The 18589-nt window shown below is 49.1% G+C and overlaps 1 protein-coding gene across 5 annotated transcripts in view; it reads left to right on the top strand.

Moving 5' to 3' along the window:
- The window catches only part of Tbc1d22a (TBC1 domain family member 22A), a 274856-nt gene that overhangs the window by 213112 nt on the left and 43155 nt on the right, over window positions 1–18589 (top strand). For all 5 annotated transcript variants that reach the window (XM_021183325.3, XM_021183327.3, XM_029469434.2 and 2 more), the window contains exon 12: window positions 12506–12601. In XM_021183325.3, coding sequence (XP_021038984.1) covers window positions 12506–12601 — 96 coding nt within the window. The remainder of the gene's footprint in view (window positions 1–12505; window positions 12602–18589) is intronic.

Raw genomic sequence — 18589 nt, 5'->3', positions numbered from 1 at the left:
AGGCCTGGGGTGGGGAATAGGGAGATCTGAAAGGGTGCAGAGTTTTAGTTATCCAGGACTGGAGAACACAAGGCTACTGACTATCTTGACAATTTTGTATAGATACTTGATGTTTGCTGAGAAGGTGGGTCTGATGAGTTTTTGTCGCAGACAGAGGTAATTGCAGGGTGACAGATATGCTGATGGGCTTGATTGTGGGGACTCAGCTAGCATAGAGCCAGGTCCACGTTGCTGGTTCTGTATTCTCAGTTTCTTCTTGTCAGTTATATACTAGTAAAACTTAGAGACACAGTAGCTCATACTAAGAAGGCACTTGGGAGACTCCAGAGTCTGATGTAGCTGTGTGGTCTGAGGCTTTCTTAGGGTCTTTTCTCAGTGTACCAGGCTCTGCCAGGACTTGTCTGTCTCTTAAGCAGTGCATGGGGGACTTAGGACTGCTAAGTGTAGCTCTAAGTGACTAAGGAGGACCATGTCAAAGGAAGAGTGCTGCCGTGCCAGGTTAAGCAAGTTAGGAGAGCCCTCTCCCAGCATATCTGTCTTCAGTGGGACAGTGGGACAGCTAGGTGCATTCAGAGGCAGCCATGACTCACTATCACTATCTTTTCACCTTGATGCCACTGTCCCTGGGTCATGGCGTCACCTTGCTTCATCTCTGTCTTATGCAACAGAGGTGCCCTCCTCCTCCACCCCACATCTCTATGATGGATCAGTGGCAGTCATTGTTGTCTGTAACCATCACTGGCAGCTCTCCCCTATGAGTGATGTGTAGACTCCAGGGACAGCTGCACATGGGGCTTTTTGTCCCTGGCAGCTGGCTGCACTTTGTAGGCATGCTCCAGGCAGCTGTGGGACACCTGTAGCTGTGGGGAACAGCAGTTGCTGCTCTTGACTTTCCGAGTCCATATGCCGAACAAAAGTCACGATGGAGATGGACTGCACATGAGTTCCTTTCTCACAAAGTTTCCCACTTTGGGAGAACGTTCTAGAGAAAATGTCCTAGTCTGCCCATTCTATGCTTTCATTGCTAAGGTCACTGCAGAGGTGGAGGTCTGGCCCTCATAAAGCCAGAGACTCCTGATTATCATCATGGATCATAAAGGGTGGAGAGTGTTAGAAAAAAAGAGAAAGAAGGGCCTAGACGCTGCTGTCACTTCCAGAATCATGTAGGAAGGGGAAGGGGGTCCAGGGGGAGTACAGAAGGCTGATGGCTGGTAGAGCCAGGGTGGGTTGTGTTTTAGGGAAGGAGCTGGGAAGAGCTGTAGGTATTAAGCTCCACCCTTGGCATATTAAAATAAATTTTTAAAAGGGTGAGGTAGGTATTGTCACATCCCAGTAGACATCAGGTCACTGTTCATACTGGGACTTTTGTACGCTTGAACCACACACAGCCCTAGGGTGGGATCGTGGCTGAGCCACCCAAGCTAAGGGCCTGCCTAGCTTGAGTGTTGGGGGTGTATTCTCATGAGAACAGTGAACCTCAGCCCTGGATTAGGGAGGCCTGAGCTGGGGGACAGGGACATAAACTATAGAGTGGATGATGGACAGGCAGGCAATGACAGCCACTAGTGGGAGCCATTGCAGGGAAGTGATTGGGGCTATATAGTAGAGAGAATAAAGCCCAGCTAGGTGGCCTCTCAATCCTCTGCTTGGTCCATCTCTGCTGTCACAGGCTCGTCCTGGCTCGTCCTCATTGCATCGCTAGTCCCTGTCGGGGAAGAGGAGATCTTTTCTACAAATGGTGGGCAGGAGTATGATACCCAGTCTCTGTGTAGATGGAAAGAGCTTTAACTAAATTAGCTCTGGGCTTCTGTGGGGTAGCATTTGAGCCTGGCAGGATCGGTTTCAAACATCACATTCCTTCTTAAAGCTCAGGAGCACCTCCCGGCTTGCGCAGCGCTCACAGTGGGGTGGTGAGACAGAATCTAGCCCTGTCAGACTTACTGCCAAGTCCTTGGTTACTGTTTCCTTACCTAGTGCCTAAATGATATGAAACAAAATCTGCTCTTCTGTTGTTATCACATACGGTGGTTCCAATGAAATGTCCCCACCTTCTTGGGTGTTTGAGCTCTTGGTCCACAGTTGGTGGCACTTTGGGGGAAGGTTTAGGAGGTGCAACCTCAGCTAGAGGAAGTAGGTCAGTGGGGTGAATGTGAATAGCTTTGTTCTCCTTCTGGGTCTCTCTCTTCATGTTTACAGTTAAGGGTGTGAGGTCTCAGCCTCCTGCTCAGGTCACAATGGCTGTCCCTTTGCTGCCATGCTTTCGCCCATGAACTCATCCTTCCAGAACCAGATCAGTTCTTCCCTTCATAGTCACTCTGGGTCTTGGCGTTTGATCATAGCAGTAGGGAGTTACTAACACACTACATGATAAGAGCCATGAGCCCTGATCTCCTGCAGTGTTCTTGTGATGTGTTCACTCTGTAGACAGGAGGTGTGAGGACAGGCGTGCTGTGCGACCCCTCCAGGGAGGAGCCCTGGGACAGACTGTAGATGCCCTGCTAAGACTGGTAGCCACTGGCCACCAGCACGTCTCGATGTGGCCTTAGTTGTACTCCCTCTTGCTGTGCCTCTGATCTGTGCCTGGCCTGCGGGAACCTCCTGCATGAGGTCCAGATGCTCCAGAGAGGACAGCAAAGGCGTGCCACGGTGCTCCACTCTGGACACACCTTGGTTGTAGGCCACTAGGTTCCAGGGTTTGACTCCGCTCCAGCCCTCTCAGGCTGTAGTTAGAGGAGCAGAGCAGGTCCAGCACTGGGAAGCTTTGACAAGGGACCTCTGTAACACAGAGGCCTGGATGGGTAGCTGGGGCCCTTTATCTAACCATGTGCAGGAGTTCCATAATAACTCCTAGCTGATAAGAAAGCAAAAAAGCACCTCATGCCCTCCCCAGCTCCACACCCCATCTAGAAACGTTCACACATCTGACGGTGCTTTCTGACTTCTGGATTTCTACTGGAAAAGCAGGGCATTCCTAGCATCCCTATGGTTTTGTTGGTGTTTGGGCTGAGGGAGGGAGCTTTCCATGCTCTTGCCCCACCCATGAAATTCCCAGACAACACAGGACCACAGTTGTCCGGGACCTCTTTCTCCAGGACAACTCTTCCAATCCCCTTTCCTGACCCCCCCCCCCCCCTCCTTTTTGCATGGAGCCTAGAGCCTGGGAATCAGAGGCAGGCCTGGGCCATGGCTATGGGCAGGGAGGTCAGGGACACAGGGAACCAGGGCTGGAAGGAAGGACTGGATCAGGGTTCAGACCCTTTCAGAAACCTGTGGACCAGCTATCCAGCATGGCCATACTTGAAACAGCCTACACTGTCTTTCTCTATGGTCTGAAATGTCCCTGACAAGGGGATTCTAAGAGCCATGGTCTTTCTGCTGGCAAAGGGCTCCCTACAAGTCTTAGAAGTGGCCTGTTGACTTGACCATTGTCCAGAATGGTGAAGCTATGTGGGTGAAGCAGACTGAGCAGGTCTGGCCGGGGTCTGTCTTTAGCTGCTGCCCTCCCCCTGCCCCACTGTGCATGCACCCTTCCTGCAATGCTGGTATGAATCATCTGGGTTAAGCTTCATTACAGCAGAGGCCCATTTTCCATTTATGATGAGAATTTTTTATTTATCAAATTGTTACTCTAATATAATTTACCAAGTCACTGAAGACAAATAATCCACTTAGACCAAGCCGTAAAACTCCATTTGTCCACAACGCCTGTTCTGTGGAGTTGGGCTCACGCCTTGTTCCACTCTCAGCTGGAGAAAGTACAGGCTGCAGCATTCACAGCCCAGCACTTGAGTTCCTATGGGGTTGGCTTGGAGGGTGTCCGGCAGCCCACCTGAGCCTTCTCTGTTAATAAAAGGCTGGTGAGTGAATTAAGAGTGTGTCCAAGGCTCTGCAGAGAATCTGTCAATCTGGAACGTCCCCAGTACTCCTGAGCCCCTGGTCCTCTCAGTGCTTACAATGCTGAGCTCTGGCCTTCGTTCCTTAGGGAACTTCCCTCCAGCCCTTAAGGATCCACTCATCTTTAGTATTTATTACAAAGGAAAACCAATGCCTGGTTCTTTAGATGCTGCTCAGTGTCTTGTCCACTAATGCTGCCTGCACCAGGCTCTCAGGGGAGCCACGAGATTGGGAGAATGGGCTTTCATTCTGTCTCTAATTCTGCTCTTGGGTTTGGGGACAGGGATTGCAAAGAAAAGGGGTCCCAGAGACCCCAGAGCAGGTGGAACAGAGGACTAGAAGACAGAGTGTGTGACCATCAATGACCACAGTATGGGAAGTGGCAGTAGACTTGGTGAGGTCCGCTGGAGGAGAGGTGGGGCTCAGCTGACTAAGGAGAAAATGGGTTTCTCTGGGAGAACAAGGGTATGTGGCATGTGCCAACAGCTCTGCACAAGCCAGGCAGGCTGCAGGTCTGGAGCACTGCAGGAAGCTGGAGAAGGTCAAAGGTCAGGGGTATCAGACAAGAGGCTAGCGGCAACTGTGATCCTCCATGGTTAGTGACATGATATGATAGTCCAAGACAGTACCTCTTAGATAGAGGAGGTGTCCTGGTCACACCATGGCAGAGTGCTAAGGTCACTGGGTGAAGGCCTTATGATATCTTACTACACTCACTCAGTTGCTGCTTGTTTCTGCATAGAGATTTTTATATATTGTTGGTGCTATGACAGCCACCACAGTAGACATGTGACAAGGCTAGCAGGATCGAATGCATGTTTTCCAAAAAGTTAAGACTATTTAAAGGAAGTAAGATGGCAGAGGCAAAATCCATAAGGTCCTCCTCGCCAGAACACACCCCCAGGCTAGTGTGGCTTTTACAAATATGAACTCCACTTCAGAGAGCAGGCATCTGGGGGACTCTTAAGTTGAGAAACTTGAAAGAATGGCCTCAAAGCTGCATTACCCAGACTCCTGCCCTGTGATTTCTGGGATCTGCTGATTAGTTTTAATGAGCCAACTACTACAACCTGGACACTGTTCAGCGCTACCAGGTGCTAGACTTTTCTTTCTTAGTTTTGGCCATGAAGGTAATGAAAGAAGGAAGGATCTACCCACATACACTTTCCAACCATTGTCCTACATTCAGCTTGGGACTCCGGGTCACATGATGGTTGCCTGGAAAAGTTGCCCATTGAAAATCTACTTCAAGTAGCCAGGCTCAATATCCCTGTAAGACACCAAGCAGAGGAAAGGCATTTTTTGAAAGCAGCTTCAGGGAATCCCAACAGGCTTATGTTCCAGTGAAGGGAGTCACAGACATTAGAGTCAGCAGAAAAGACAGCTTCAGAGAGGGGTGTGTGAGGAGGTGCCTGAGATACAGCCTGGAATATTCTTGGACTGTTGGAGATGGAACGAGAATGATATTAAATGGAGGGAGAAGAAAAGGGAACGACAACAGTGTGCAAGACTGAAACCCTCAGGGTCAAATGTGATAAATGAATTAAAAACAAAGCACAAACGGGGCATACGCAGGATCCCTCAGCAGGTAACGGTGCCCACTACTAAGACTAATGAGCTGATGAGTCTGATCACCAGAACTTACATGGTGGAAGGAGAGGAACGGCTCCTCCAGGCGGTTGGTCCTCTGACCTCCACATGCATGCTATGCCATGCATGTGCATATGCATATGGCGTGTGAGTGTGTGTGTTCACACAGAGGCACATACATGCAGTAAAAAAATGTTTAAAGGAAATTGTGACACAGAGGGGAAGAAGATTACTCAGCTAGAATAAAGATGTAAAGAAAATCCTTTGCCCACAGGGATATAAAATATAAAAGAAATGGGGACAGAATTACAAGAGCCCAAATCAACCTCACTAGAATTCCGAGAAAATGCAGAGACCATCAGAGGAACAGGTGAATTCTTGGTGTGAGGTTAACAGATCTGATAATGGTTTCCTCTCATCAGAACTGTTCCTAGATTCTAAAAGATAAGTCATCTCTGACAAAATAACCATCATAAGGAAACTGCACAAGACCAAGGACCAAGAAGGTTCTAGAGAACAGCCAGAGAGAGTCAGTTCCTGGGGCCGAATAACAACTAGACTGAGAGCATTAAATAGCAGAAGCTAGAATACGGTGCAGTGAACTGTTTAACATTGGACAACTCAGGACTGCCTGAGCATGGCAGGAAAGCTGGGTTTCTGGATTTCATGAAAAGTGGTGACCCCAAAAGACAGGACAGGTCTCTGAGCAAATCCACAAGAGTGTTGATAGAGAAAGCAACACAAAGGGCATCCCAGGTTGTAAGGAAGACGACCAGGATGGCACAGAGCACTCGTGTGAAGCTGGGGAAAGGGAAGGCAATGTGTGTCTTGGCTGTGGCCACAGTGAAGGCGTTCCCAACTTCCTTCTTAATTGGGATTAAAATAAGGATAAGGATTCATTTTTCTTTTATTGTACATTTTGTATGTGTGTGTGTGTGTGTGTGTGTGTGTGTGCACGCGCACGTGCACGTGTCCACAGGCCCCATTTTAACCACGGAGCTAAGCTTGTCTGCTAAAGTAAGGCTACTGCTAAGATAAAAGCAGAACCTCGCTAATGTCTGGGTCAATTAGAGGTAGACCGTGGAATAATGAGTAAAGACAAGCAAGTTCACTACAAGGAGGAAAAGAAGTGAGGACACGGAGTCACCAGCAGGTTGAGAGTGTTAGGATGCAGAATAACAGAAAGTATCAGTCATGGTTGGTGGGGACCAAGCTGCTGAATTAGGGACCTTGCCTTCATTTAGAAAGATCTGTCACTGTAGAGACAAAGGAAAATTAAGGATTAAAAAAAAAAAAAGAACCCAGAAATTAGCTAACTGCTAGCATAAGGAAGCAGAATTGGAAGATTTCAGGACAATATTTTCAGTATCATCAGAACAATGACATTTTTTAGGGACATTCTGGCAAACACTGCAATTTATCTGAATCCTGAAAACTATAAAATGCTGCTGAAGATATAGAGACCTAATTGAGTGAAAAGGGACTGAAAACTCAGGGTTTCTAGGATGGGCATGTGTGCAATTACAGATACACACAGACATAGCCATGCACACAGGCATGCAGAGATACAGACACACATACACACACATATAGACAGGCATACACACACATAGACATACAAATATACATAGACACACACACATAGTCAGGCATACATATGCATACACACACACACACACACACACACACACACACACACACACACAGGTTGATCTGGAGATTCACAAGCTCTTTTGCAGTATTTGACAAACTGACCGTGCAATGGATCCAGAGTGGAGATTCGAGGCAGGTGCTCTGGAGAAGGGTAAAAATGAAAGTCAGGGTGACCTCAACCTTAACTCGGGGGTGGGCATCAGCTTCTTAACAAATTGTTGGAGCAGTGTTCATGTGCACAACCCTCAGGTTCTTTACACTTGTGAAAAAGTGATTGGCAATGGACCAGAGACCTAAACAGAAAATGGAAAACTCTCGTAGAAGCAAACCTTGTGTGCCCTTGAGTTGGGGGGAAGGTTTCTTAGATGTAACAAATTAAAATGGAACCTGCAGCAGAATTTAAGACATATTTCCACAAAGTCACTCTTCAGAGTGTGGAAGGACAAGGTCTAGTCTCATCACATTTTTCCAACAGAGGCTTGCAAGAGACTTACCATGATGAATATAAGAAGACAGTTTATAAAACTCGAGAATAGCAAACAGCCAGAAAAAGTTCCAAATACCAAAAGATGTGGGGTGACCTGAGGGATGCTTGGTCAGTGGTCATTTGGGATGTGTGGCTAGGTGCCTGGAAGCCACAGTGAAGCACTACTGCAGGCTGTCAGATGCTCAGTTACAACAGAGTTGTTTGGCTCTGCACAGTGCTGGCTAGGATTGGTCAGAACATGGACTTCCTTCACTGCCCTGGGAACATAAGAGGGTAGAGCCACCTTGGAAAGTAGTTTGGTAACATGTTTCCATGGGGGACTAAGGCGCAAATGTGCACACAGCTCTGCATCATAGCTGCGAGCTGGAAGCAGCTCCGTGTCTTTCTACAGATGAATGGATATGATATACCCATCCAGGAAGACATACCTCAGTGTTTGCAGGGAATAGATACAGGGAAACACCTAAGTATTTGTGGGGAATAAATGGTGGCATGCCCATTCAGGGGAACCTTAGCATTTACAGGGAATGGAAAACCACTATGCTGTGCTGTTCAGGGGAAGGGCCTGTGGGATTTGCAGAGAATGAACTCTAGCTGCATGGAACGTGAGAGACAAATTTCAAAATAGTAGCTCTGAGCGAAGGATATTGGAAAATCGGTTCATACAGTAGAGTGGCGTCTTTCTGCAAGCATGAGTTGTAAACTGGTGTGTGTTGAAGAACAGCTCAGTAGTTACCTGGCAGTGTGGGAGGACTTCTAAATGGCCACAAGGACACAGCTGGGTGATAGGGGTGTACACTATCCTGACTGTGATTGGGCGCACACATAGCAGATGTAATTCCTTTTAAAATAGACTGAGCAAAGCTGGTGGATGATCATGGTGTCTCGCTAGCCCACCAATGCTCTAAGCCAGAGATCTGCGCAGTGGATTGCTTGAGATAAGGAGGTGATGCTCAGTGACAGTAATACTGAAGACACTTTGAATTTGTAGGCACCCAATAACATACTTCCAGTACAGAAAACAAATTTGGCAGAACCCTGATGAGAAAATAAATCTACTGTTGTCATAGGGATTTTTTAATACATCCTTATATATTTCCTGGAAGATTGAAGATTATTTAATGCTGTGAGTTAATTTCTTCAGTAGACATATATGAATTGCTGTCTCCAGACATTCCAGTCATGCATTTAAGAACAGCAAGCATTTTATGGGGTGACTTTTCTATGGGTATCTAAAGAAACATCTACTTACCCCAGAAACCAGCAAAAAAAACAAAGGAAAGACCCTGTCCAGGTCCAGGTTGGTGAACCAGGGGTCTGTTACCACTACTTACAGAGTGTGGGGTGGTCCACATGGGTCACTCATTGGTGGCCTAGTCATGTCACTATGTCAGAGGCAGGAATGTGGCCTCACCGTTCACTCTCTGGCCTCCGAGGATGCTGCCTCAGGAATCATTTGTGGAAACTGTGTTCTGTTCCAACCTAAACCCAAATTACCTTCAAAGAACTGGAGTCCTTAACTCCCATCCTATAAGAAGTTGATTAACTGGCAGTCAGTAACTTAAGCTAAAGGGATAAAAACGAACCATGCATTTCCAGATTGCAAAGTGTACTGATAAATCAGGTATGACCCAAAAAAGACATCGAAAAGCCAGTGGCATGTTCTCAGACATTGGGATGATAACGCTTCATTAAGACTGGAGTGCTGCTGAAGTGTGGCTTCTGAGGGTGACTGACAGGCTTGTATTGCTTGCTTGTATCAGAAATGAAAAAAGCCAGACCCTAATGAGCTTGCAGCCAGCTTCCTTAAGTTAGAGAAGGAACTGGAAAAAGAAGGTACTCTGCTTCTGTCTGTATTTGATAATGCCACAACAGACTACGAGAGAGCACATTTAGAGGAAGGGAATAATCAAGGTGACAGAGAGGTTGACAAATACCCATTGTCTGAGTCAGGGGTTTTACCGCTGTGAGGAAACACCATAACCACTAGGCAAGTTGGGGAGAAAAGGGTTTACTTGACTTACATTTCCCTATCACTTGCTGTTCATTATTTAAGGAAGTCAGCACAGGAACTCAAACAGGGCAGACAGGGCAGGATTCTGGAGGCAGGAGAAGACACAGAGGCTGTGGAGCCCTGCTGTTTACTGGCTGGCTTCCCCTGCCTGCTTTCTTATAGAACCCAGAACTACCAGACTAGGGCTAGCACTAGGGGGCCCTCTCCCATTGATCACTAATTGTGAAAATGCCTTACAGCTGGATCTCATGAGGCATTTCCTCGACTGAGGCTCCTTCCTTTCAGATGACTCTAACTTGTGTCAGGTTGACACAAAACTAGCCAGAACACCCATCATTGAAATCTTAAGTTTTTTGTTTGTTTTTGTCTTGTTTTTAGAAAACAGTTGAGCTTAAAGCTAGTTAATTGCTAAGGTGGAGGAGTGGGCAACTAAAGTGGAATGAGGGATTCTCATAGGTCCAAACAGCAGGAGGGTGATGAGGAGAGATCCTGTCCAGAAAAGTGGTGTGTGGGGAACAGGCATTGCCAAATAGAATATTACTGTTAGATGCACAGAAATCTGGAGGAAAAATATATAATGAGCGAGTTCAAAAACTTTGATGAGACATTGCTGGAATAAAAGTAAGACTATACAAAACTGTGAGGAAATCTGGATTGTTTTATAACCATATACAAATTAATTCAGGGGTGATGACTGAAAAGTCACCAGATCCTGACCACCACATGGGGGCTGTCTCTCAGGAATCAGAAGGAAACATCCCAGACCTGTGTGTGCCCTTCTGAGAAAGGAAGCGGGAAAGAGGCAAACAGCTGAATGCTTAGAGCCTACAAAGTTAGAGAAAAGACATCTAGAGTCTCATCTTGCAGAGGGAGTGTCGTCAGGATCTAGATATCATTAAAAGCTGGGGTGCATTGTGACTGGATGCAGCCTATGCTGGGAATACGAGGTTGTTTCAGCTGAGGGAACTCTGGGCATCGTCTCCATCACTAGGTGAATGAGCATCGTTTGCCATCTTGGTGGATATAGACATCATCTGTGACTGTGATGAGAACTCTCTTCAGCCTGGAGCACAACAGACTTTCCTAGCCCGCTGTGATGTCCGCCGGCCTTAGCAGACACCATTCTCTGCAATGAAATGATGGCAGCTAATCCCTTGCAGCTAGGGAGTAGAGGCAGAGTGGCTTGGCTGTTCAAGTTGCCAACACAGCCCTGGACAGGGAGTGCAGGGAGATGAAGAAACAGTGCCACCCCTATGGCTGAGGGTGGTCAGCCGGCCCTGCCCAGTGGCCTCCAATGATCACATTCCCACTCCTCCTGCATGGGGCCTCTGGGCTCCCTGCAGCTCCCTGACTACTGTCAGTGTGCCTACCCAAGGTGACTTCTTTACTCCTTTCCCATCCCACACTAAGGCTTAGAGTCACAGCTGTCCCGTCTAATGTGTTCTGCTGCAGTCGTAAAGCCTCTCATCTTGCACATCCCCCTGAGTTATGGTCCTTCCTCCATCTTCCCCTTAGACCCCCAAGTCTCACGTGTAGCAGTATTCTGTGGCTCACCCTTTAATATGGACCTAGAATGTGCATGCTAGCTACAAGCTCTTGCCCCCTTTTGGTGCACATCACTAACACCTTTCAGGTTTTGTCTTGTTTCTTTGGTTGGTTGGTTGGTGTTATTTTTCTGAGACAGGGTTTCTGTGTAGTCATGGCTGTCCTAAAACTCATTCTGTAGAGCAGGCTGGCCTTGAACTCAGAGATCAGCCTGTCCCTGACTCCTGAGTGCTGGGATTAAAGGTGTGCGCCACCACCAACCAGTTTACACCTGTCATTTTGTGCCGTCTCTGCCTCAATCTTGTCCTGAGCTCTTCCTTTCCCCCTTGCCCTGTGCCCTAGTCTCAGTAGGAAAGCCAGTGGGGCCTTTGACTTGCCTGCTAAGAGCTTTCCTGGCTCATGGGAACACCTGGCGACATGGCCCTGCAGATCTGTGCCCCGCAAGCTTTCCTGCACTGCCAGCCTTGCTGGAAGTACATAGACACTCCTTGTTATCCTTCCCCATCGCTTGCTGTATTTTTTCCCCAAAGCGTGTTACTTTCTGACACATTGCATACTTACATTGCTTAACATGCCAGTCACAGTGGCTTCACAGGTATGCGTGGACATAGCGAGAGCCATGAAGGTAACAGACTGAGCCCTAAGCTTGGGGACCACTAGTCTGAGTAGTTGGTGGTATGGTCTTGAACTTAGGTGGGAGTTGCAGCGGGTGAAGGAATGAGAGCCTTCTAGAAGGGGGCTGAGCAGGCCCAGTGGGGTGGTATGGGCAGGCCCAACAGGTCTCCAGGGGTGACAGAAGTATGAGGTGGTAAAAACATGCATCCGACTGCACTGGAGAGAGACATAATTCTAGTAGAAGCCACTAGACTTCCTGTCCTGCCAGCTGCATCCCTTATTGGTGCTCACACAGCAGGTAGCTCCTCTCCACTGCTTGTCTGGCGTCCCACTTGGGCTGCTTCCTCAGTTTTGAGGCTTGTTTTCTCCTCTGGGAAGTAGAAGCTGCTCTCCAAAGCTCAGGTTTGGCACCTGGCATAGGATGGGCACTCAAGAGATCTACTGGCACTATGGCAGGCTGTCATCTGTGACTGAACAAAGTTACTGTCCTTGACATTGTTGAAAGCCTAGGCTGGGACCCTGTTTACCAAACTGCGGGTATTTAAAATGCTGTTTATTGTAATGAGTTGGGCATGTTGCAGTGTAGTCTCTGATGAAAGTGAACTTTCCCCGTGGCCCTGACCGGAGAGCCCACCCAGATGGCTTTACCCATTGGCTGATGGCTCCATACACTAAGCAATTCTCCTTGTTTTTTTTTTCTCTTTCAGTCTGAACCCGAGGGCTTTTCTCATTTCCACTTATATGTTTGTGCTGCTTTCCTCGTGAGATGGAGGAGAGAAATTCTAGAAGAAAGAGATTTTCAAGTAAGTAACCACTGTTCACAAGAGCCCGAGTTAGGGTTTCTGTTGGGAGAAAGGTTTATTAAATTCTAGTTCACGCCTGATTTGTGGAGGAGCCTGAAGAGCCCTGCTTGTGGCTCACCGCTGACCTCCTGCTGGGAAGCTCCTGCTGGGACTTAGAGCTGATGCCACCAGGCCACCATGGTGTGAACTGGGCTGGCATCATGAGCTATTATATATCAAGCCACAGGCTTCCTGAGCCCTGTGTCCTCACCAAGGTGACCCTGGAGGGCCTGTCATAACCTCCAGTTCCCAGGGTCCTCATCACAGGGTCTGTGCTATGTGTGCTGGGGCCTGAGTTGGAAAAGAACCACACAGCCTGAACTCCCATCTTAGCAGCCACTTGGTAGCTGTGTGACTTGGGAGGCACCGTCTAGCCTCTCTGTGCAAGTTCCCTTACCAACTAACTGTAGAGCTGTAAGGAACCCACAAATATCCTGCCAGCTGTGTGTTCCACCAAGAAAACCCCATGGTCCAGGTCCCCAGATCATAGACTGCCTGAGTCCCCCCAAGAGGTGGCCCAGGTATTGTGAGGACTGTTGACCCTTCCCAGGTGCTTTCTGCTATCACTGAGGTGTGAAAGAGTCCTTGATTATGCTCAAGAGGCCTAGTGGCCAAGGCCCTTGCCGGGTAGGGTGGGGCAGTCTAGGGTGCAGCAAAGCAGATACCAGCATTGTAGGGACTGGACTCTGCACTGACTATCTGTGGTCATTCCCTTGCCTCCAGCTCTCAATAGGTTAGGTGGCCTGTGGTCCTTGGGGTTCCCAGTGTGGTAACTTGTGGTGGCTCAGTGATCTTGTTCCTCAGCTCTGTGCTTCTCAGATGGCTCTGAGCTCCCTGCTTCCCATCTGATGACTATCGGAGGAGTCAGTAAAGTTCTGCCCAGTCTCACCGAGGCCTGCTGGAGACCTCAGGGGTCACAGTTGGTTTTGTGTCCACTTGCTGTGAATTAAAATGATCCGTGTAGGGAACCTCACCTGAACAGCTTCCCCAATTGTCTCCTTTGATATCTGAAGACTCACTCCTAGCGAGGGTAGCAGCCCAGATAAGGGCACAGTAGAAGGAAGGCCCATGGACAGGTGAGGGCATTGGCCAGGGGAAGGAACTGCCAATACTACCCTTGGCTTGGCAGACAGAGAACCAGTCTGCCCACCAGTCCATAGTGTTTTAAGTACATCGGGTATGAGGTTATCCTTTTCCTCGGTTGCTGCCCCTGTCATTACACAACTCAGTTGTCCTGTGGACTGTGGCCGTAGGCTGGCCAGGGGTCCCCTCCTCTAGCCTCATGAATATGGTTTATAAGTGGTTGAGATGTACTGGCTACCTGCCCCATTAGGTATATGTGACGCTACTGGAGCTGAAGCCATCTGGCCTACCTGGCCCTTCTTGCTGCATCCTGAGAACATGGAGGCCACAGGGAACATGACTTTCCCTGTCACCAAGTGATTTAGAGTAAAATGTCCTAAATGCTCAGCTCCCTCTCCCACAGTATGCTTGTTTGTCACCAGGACACACTGGGAAGCAGGGCTGACTCTACAGGTACCCGCCTGACCTGTTACCCTAACTGCCTGCTTACAGAAGAGAGAAGGGCCCTGCTCTCCTGATATACAGTGGCTACTCAGTGCACTGGCCAGTATGTTAGGTCACTGGACACTCCTGGCCTGACTGGCTCTCAGGAGCCTCCACGAGAATTTGTGCCAGACTCACATTGCTGCCCCACTTCCTGAGGGTCAGAGGTCTCAGCTGAGGTAGGCTCTCAGGTAACTGCCATCTTGAATCTGGCCTCCCTAACTGGGCACAGTGTCTAAAGAGGCTCCAGGCAGACTTTGCTGCCTTCCAGGCTAGGCCAGCCTAGGGTTGGATATGGGTAACAGAGAACTCATGTTGGGCACAGCCATGTGCTTAGGGGAGGAATCCCCCATTCCTACAACAATAGCTCTGCAGCTCCCCGCAAAGACCCTAGGCCACATGTGCTCAACAGCCACCTTTAGCAAGGGGCTGTCTGTACCTCTCCCCACACACTGGCTCAGACTAGACCAGGAACACCGATCTTGGCCTCTTAAGTACAGCATTTATCTTGTGAGGATATGCAGTGATGTGTCACAGCAGGGACTAAACCCCTGGGAGGTGGTCAAAAGGTATGTGCAGTTACTAGACACTGGAGTAGCTGGGGACACTGTGGCCATGTGTGTGATAGACAGGACCCATGGCATCCTGACAGGCTGCACTGATGGCTCCCCTGCTCTTGCTGAGGCTGCATTGATTTCAGCACATACTTGTTTTAAGTCCTTGCTGTTGGGCTGCAGTGTGCTGTTGTGATTATGGGTTCACACTGGGAGGCTGACTCCAGTGTGTTTCTGGCCTCCTGCATGTCATCACCCACCGTCCTTCTCCTCACACAGCTTGGGGTGAGGAGGACCGGGCAGGACAGTACAGGGTGTGGTGCTGCCTGGATGCTATCCTTGCAGCCTCGAAACTTGGGTGTGAATGGGGAGGACAGGGAGCCACAGGGTAGATTTATGCTGTGCTGCAATGAGGTAGTGCTTTAGTGGCCTGGAGGCTAGAGAGAGTGTGTGCCATGAACTCAGTGCGTGTTGTGGAGAATTGAATTAAATTAAATGAAGAACCCTGGGGTCCTGGTGAGTGCCAGTGATTGTGCTTGCCACTGACATTTTAGGAAAGGACTCTGCCTCATGGAAGTGGAGTAGGCTGAGCCTCTGGCAGTGGTGTGTTCTGGCGAACGGCTGCCACAGCCCCTCCTCTGTTGGCCGGGATCGGCCGTGTAGGCAGTCCTGTGCTGCGCCTACCATGTCCATAGGTGCCGGGTTGTGCTTGAGGAGGAGGCACACCCAGGGCAAGGCAGGCACTGGCAAGTGGCAGCTGGGGTGCTGTCTATGGGCTGGTTCTGCATGGTTCTGTAGATGTGGCAGGTCAGCTGGGGCATGGGACAGGCAGGGATTCTGGTTGTGCACTGGATCTTTGGATCCTGGGCAGACTCCCGCCCCCCCCCCCCGCCCCCCCCCCCCCCGCCCCCCTTCCCCAGGGACTGTTCCTGGCTCGGTGTGTAAGGATCTGTGTACTGCATGGCAGTGTCCTCTTACAGCACCGACCTTGCCATGCACTCAGAACATTACCCATGGCGCCCATAGGCTCTGCACAGTGTGTGCCACTGGGGTCTCTCCACAAGCTGCATTATCCCTGCCAGCCAGTGAGGTCCTATGCTCGTGTTTGTCCTTCAGCCATATTTTTAAGGGGCCCTTTGAGGTGAAGGAAATCCAGGGTGTAGACTGTCTTGTATCTCCAGGGGTGGGGGCACTTGCCACTCTTCACCTTCCTTGTTTTCTAGGGGTTTGCTTGTTAGTTTGTTTTTTTGTAAGTAGTTTTGGGAGTAAGGGGAAGGAAGCTTTTGCCTTCCCTCAGCACCTGCTGTTTCCTCCAGGACATATGACCCCACAGTGCTGGCTGCAGTGTGACACATACTTGACAAGAGTATGACACTCTTGAGTGACTGCATAGCTGAGACATGCAGGACCCCACACAAGACTGCTGGTACCTCCCCAGGAGGCACTGTGTTCATAGTCTGACCCACAGCTTGGCTTTCCTGGCTTTTGGACTGCATGGTCCAAGTGCAGTGGTGTAAAATGTGCACTGTGTCTGTCTTATTCATGATTTCTGAGCCTCCTGGCCAGGGTTCACTGAGGTTTTGACTCCAGTCTAATCCTCCCTGCCTCCAGAGCTGGTCACCTGGCACACTTGTGCTTACCCCGGACAGGGTTGGCTGGGTCCTGCCGATCTCCAGAAACAGCTGGCCCAGAGGAGTAGTAAGCCAATGCGTTGGTGAGATTCCACCTGTGGATGGACTGGGGCGTTTATTCTAAGTGTTAAAGATAGAAGCTCTGTAGGAACAGGAGGTGGCAGCCACCTACAGCACTGTTTCAAATGATGTCTTCTGGATGAGTGTGGGTCTTTCTGTGGACCCCAGCGGCTGAGGAGCCTGCAGCTTTGGTTGTCTATGACCATTCTTGTAGATGAGCACAGCCTCCAGCCTCATCATCTGTACGCATGGCATGTGGTGAGCGCTGCCTGGAGGTCTGTGAAGCAGCAAGGACCGGATGAGAGGCAGTGCCTGTTCTGGAAGCCACACTCCGGATCAAGTCCATGCCGGCAGGGTTTGCACAGGCCCTGTTCCTAGTGCCATTAGAAGGATGTGCAGGCCCTATCCCACCTGTGGGGAATGACCTGGTACCCCCTCTTGCTCTCCTTTGGGATGAGTGGAGACCTGAAGCATCTGTGGCTACTAAGTGAGAATCTAGAGAGGACAGGAAAGGGTAGTTCTGAGTGTGAGCTCCAGGCTGTGTGGTCCTTGTCCTCTCAGCCTTCATCCACGTTTGCTGCATTTGCTCAGTAATCATTGCCGAGCGCTGCGTGGCTCAGGTCCTGTCCCACCCTCAAGGGCAGCTCAGGCTGGAAGTGGCTTGAGGGGTGGGGGGCAAGATGAGACTCTCTGTTATGGGCACCTGCAGAGGGGACAGGGAAGAGAAATAAGATCAGGCAATGAGGAGTAACCGGAGAGAAATCAGAAGTGTGTTGCCATTGTAGATAAGCCTGGTGACTACAATCCTGCAAAAGGAAAAGGGGAAGACAGGCAAGGACAGCTTCCTTTTTTTTTTTCCCTGAAGCGACCTTATACCCACGGCAAGGAATATCAAGATTCCACAGGGGAGGGATGACCAGACAGGTACATTGGAAAGAGGACCTCATATACCCCACAGCAAAGGTGTGTGGGAGGCAACAGGAGTGAGGCTGAAAGAAAAGTCTGTAGGCTGCCTTCCCCAACACAGATCTTCAGAACACACACCCAGTGACTATTCCAACTTGAGACCCACACCATGAGAGGGAGCCCACTCCTGACACAGCCTGAACGGCCAGGAACCAGATTTTGGATAGCCCAGAGACCTAGGATAGAACCAAACACGACCAAAAAAAAAAAAAAAAAAAAGTCACCGAAATGATTCCTAATGATATTCTGGTGTACTCTTAGACTGGAGCCTCGCATAACTGTCATCAGAGAGGCTTCACCCAGCAACTGATAGGAGCAGATGCGGAGACGCACTGACAAACATCAGGCAGAGCTCGGGGAATCCTGCAGGAGAGAGGGAGGAAGGATTGTAGGATCCAGAGGGGTCAAGGACACCAGGAGAACATGGCTTGCAACATTAACTAACCAGAGCCCATAGGGGCGCACAGAGACTAAAGGGTGACAGTCAGGGAGCTTGTGTGGATCTGACCAAACATGGTATAGCAAATTATAGTAAGACTAGGCATATACCGTCATTCAGGGCAGGATGAGGTGACCCAGTAGGAGGAAAGGGTTCCAAAAGTAGACAAAAGAGTTAGAGACAGCCCCTGTTCCCACTGTTAGGAGTCCCACTGGAACACAAGCTATGAACCCTAACATACATGTTATATACTATAATTTGCTATACCATGTTTGGTTGATATCCCTGGGAGGCCTGCTCTTTTTCTGAAGGGAAACAGGCGGGGATGGATCTAGGAGAGAGGGGAGATTGGGGGAGGGATAGAGGGAGGAGAGAGGAGAAAAGAATAAATAAATAAAATTAACTTTAAAAAATAAAACAGACACCAACAAGCTGGCAAACAGATGACCAAGCTTCGGAATTAACATGGGTCAGGGTGAAGCTTCAGAATTAACATGGGTCAGGGTGAAAATGATCGTGGGGTTACAGAAAGGGTTTTAGACATGAGACATGGCCAGCACCAGGCTTGTAAGTAGATGTCAAACTCATGATTCTATTTAAAACTTTCCAAAATAAACAAAGTTCACCTTTAGCTCAAAAAGAGGAGAAATGAGGTCTGTTTATAACGGTAAAGAAATCAGTAAGTAAAAACATGTGGGTTAGAAGCCAGAGTCGAGGGCGAGGGACATGACTT

The sequence above is a fragment of the Mus caroli genome, unplaced genomic scaffold, assembly GCF_978045245.1.
Source record: "Mus caroli unplaced genomic scaffold, Mus_caroli_1 scaffold_16, whole genome shotgun sequence".
In the NCBI taxonomy this organism is placed as follows: Eukaryota; Metazoa; Chordata; class Mammalia; order Rodentia; family Muridae; genus Mus; species Mus caroli.
Note: the sequence above shows the minus strand (reverse complement) of the source record. Positions and strands in the feature narration are given on the sequence as shown.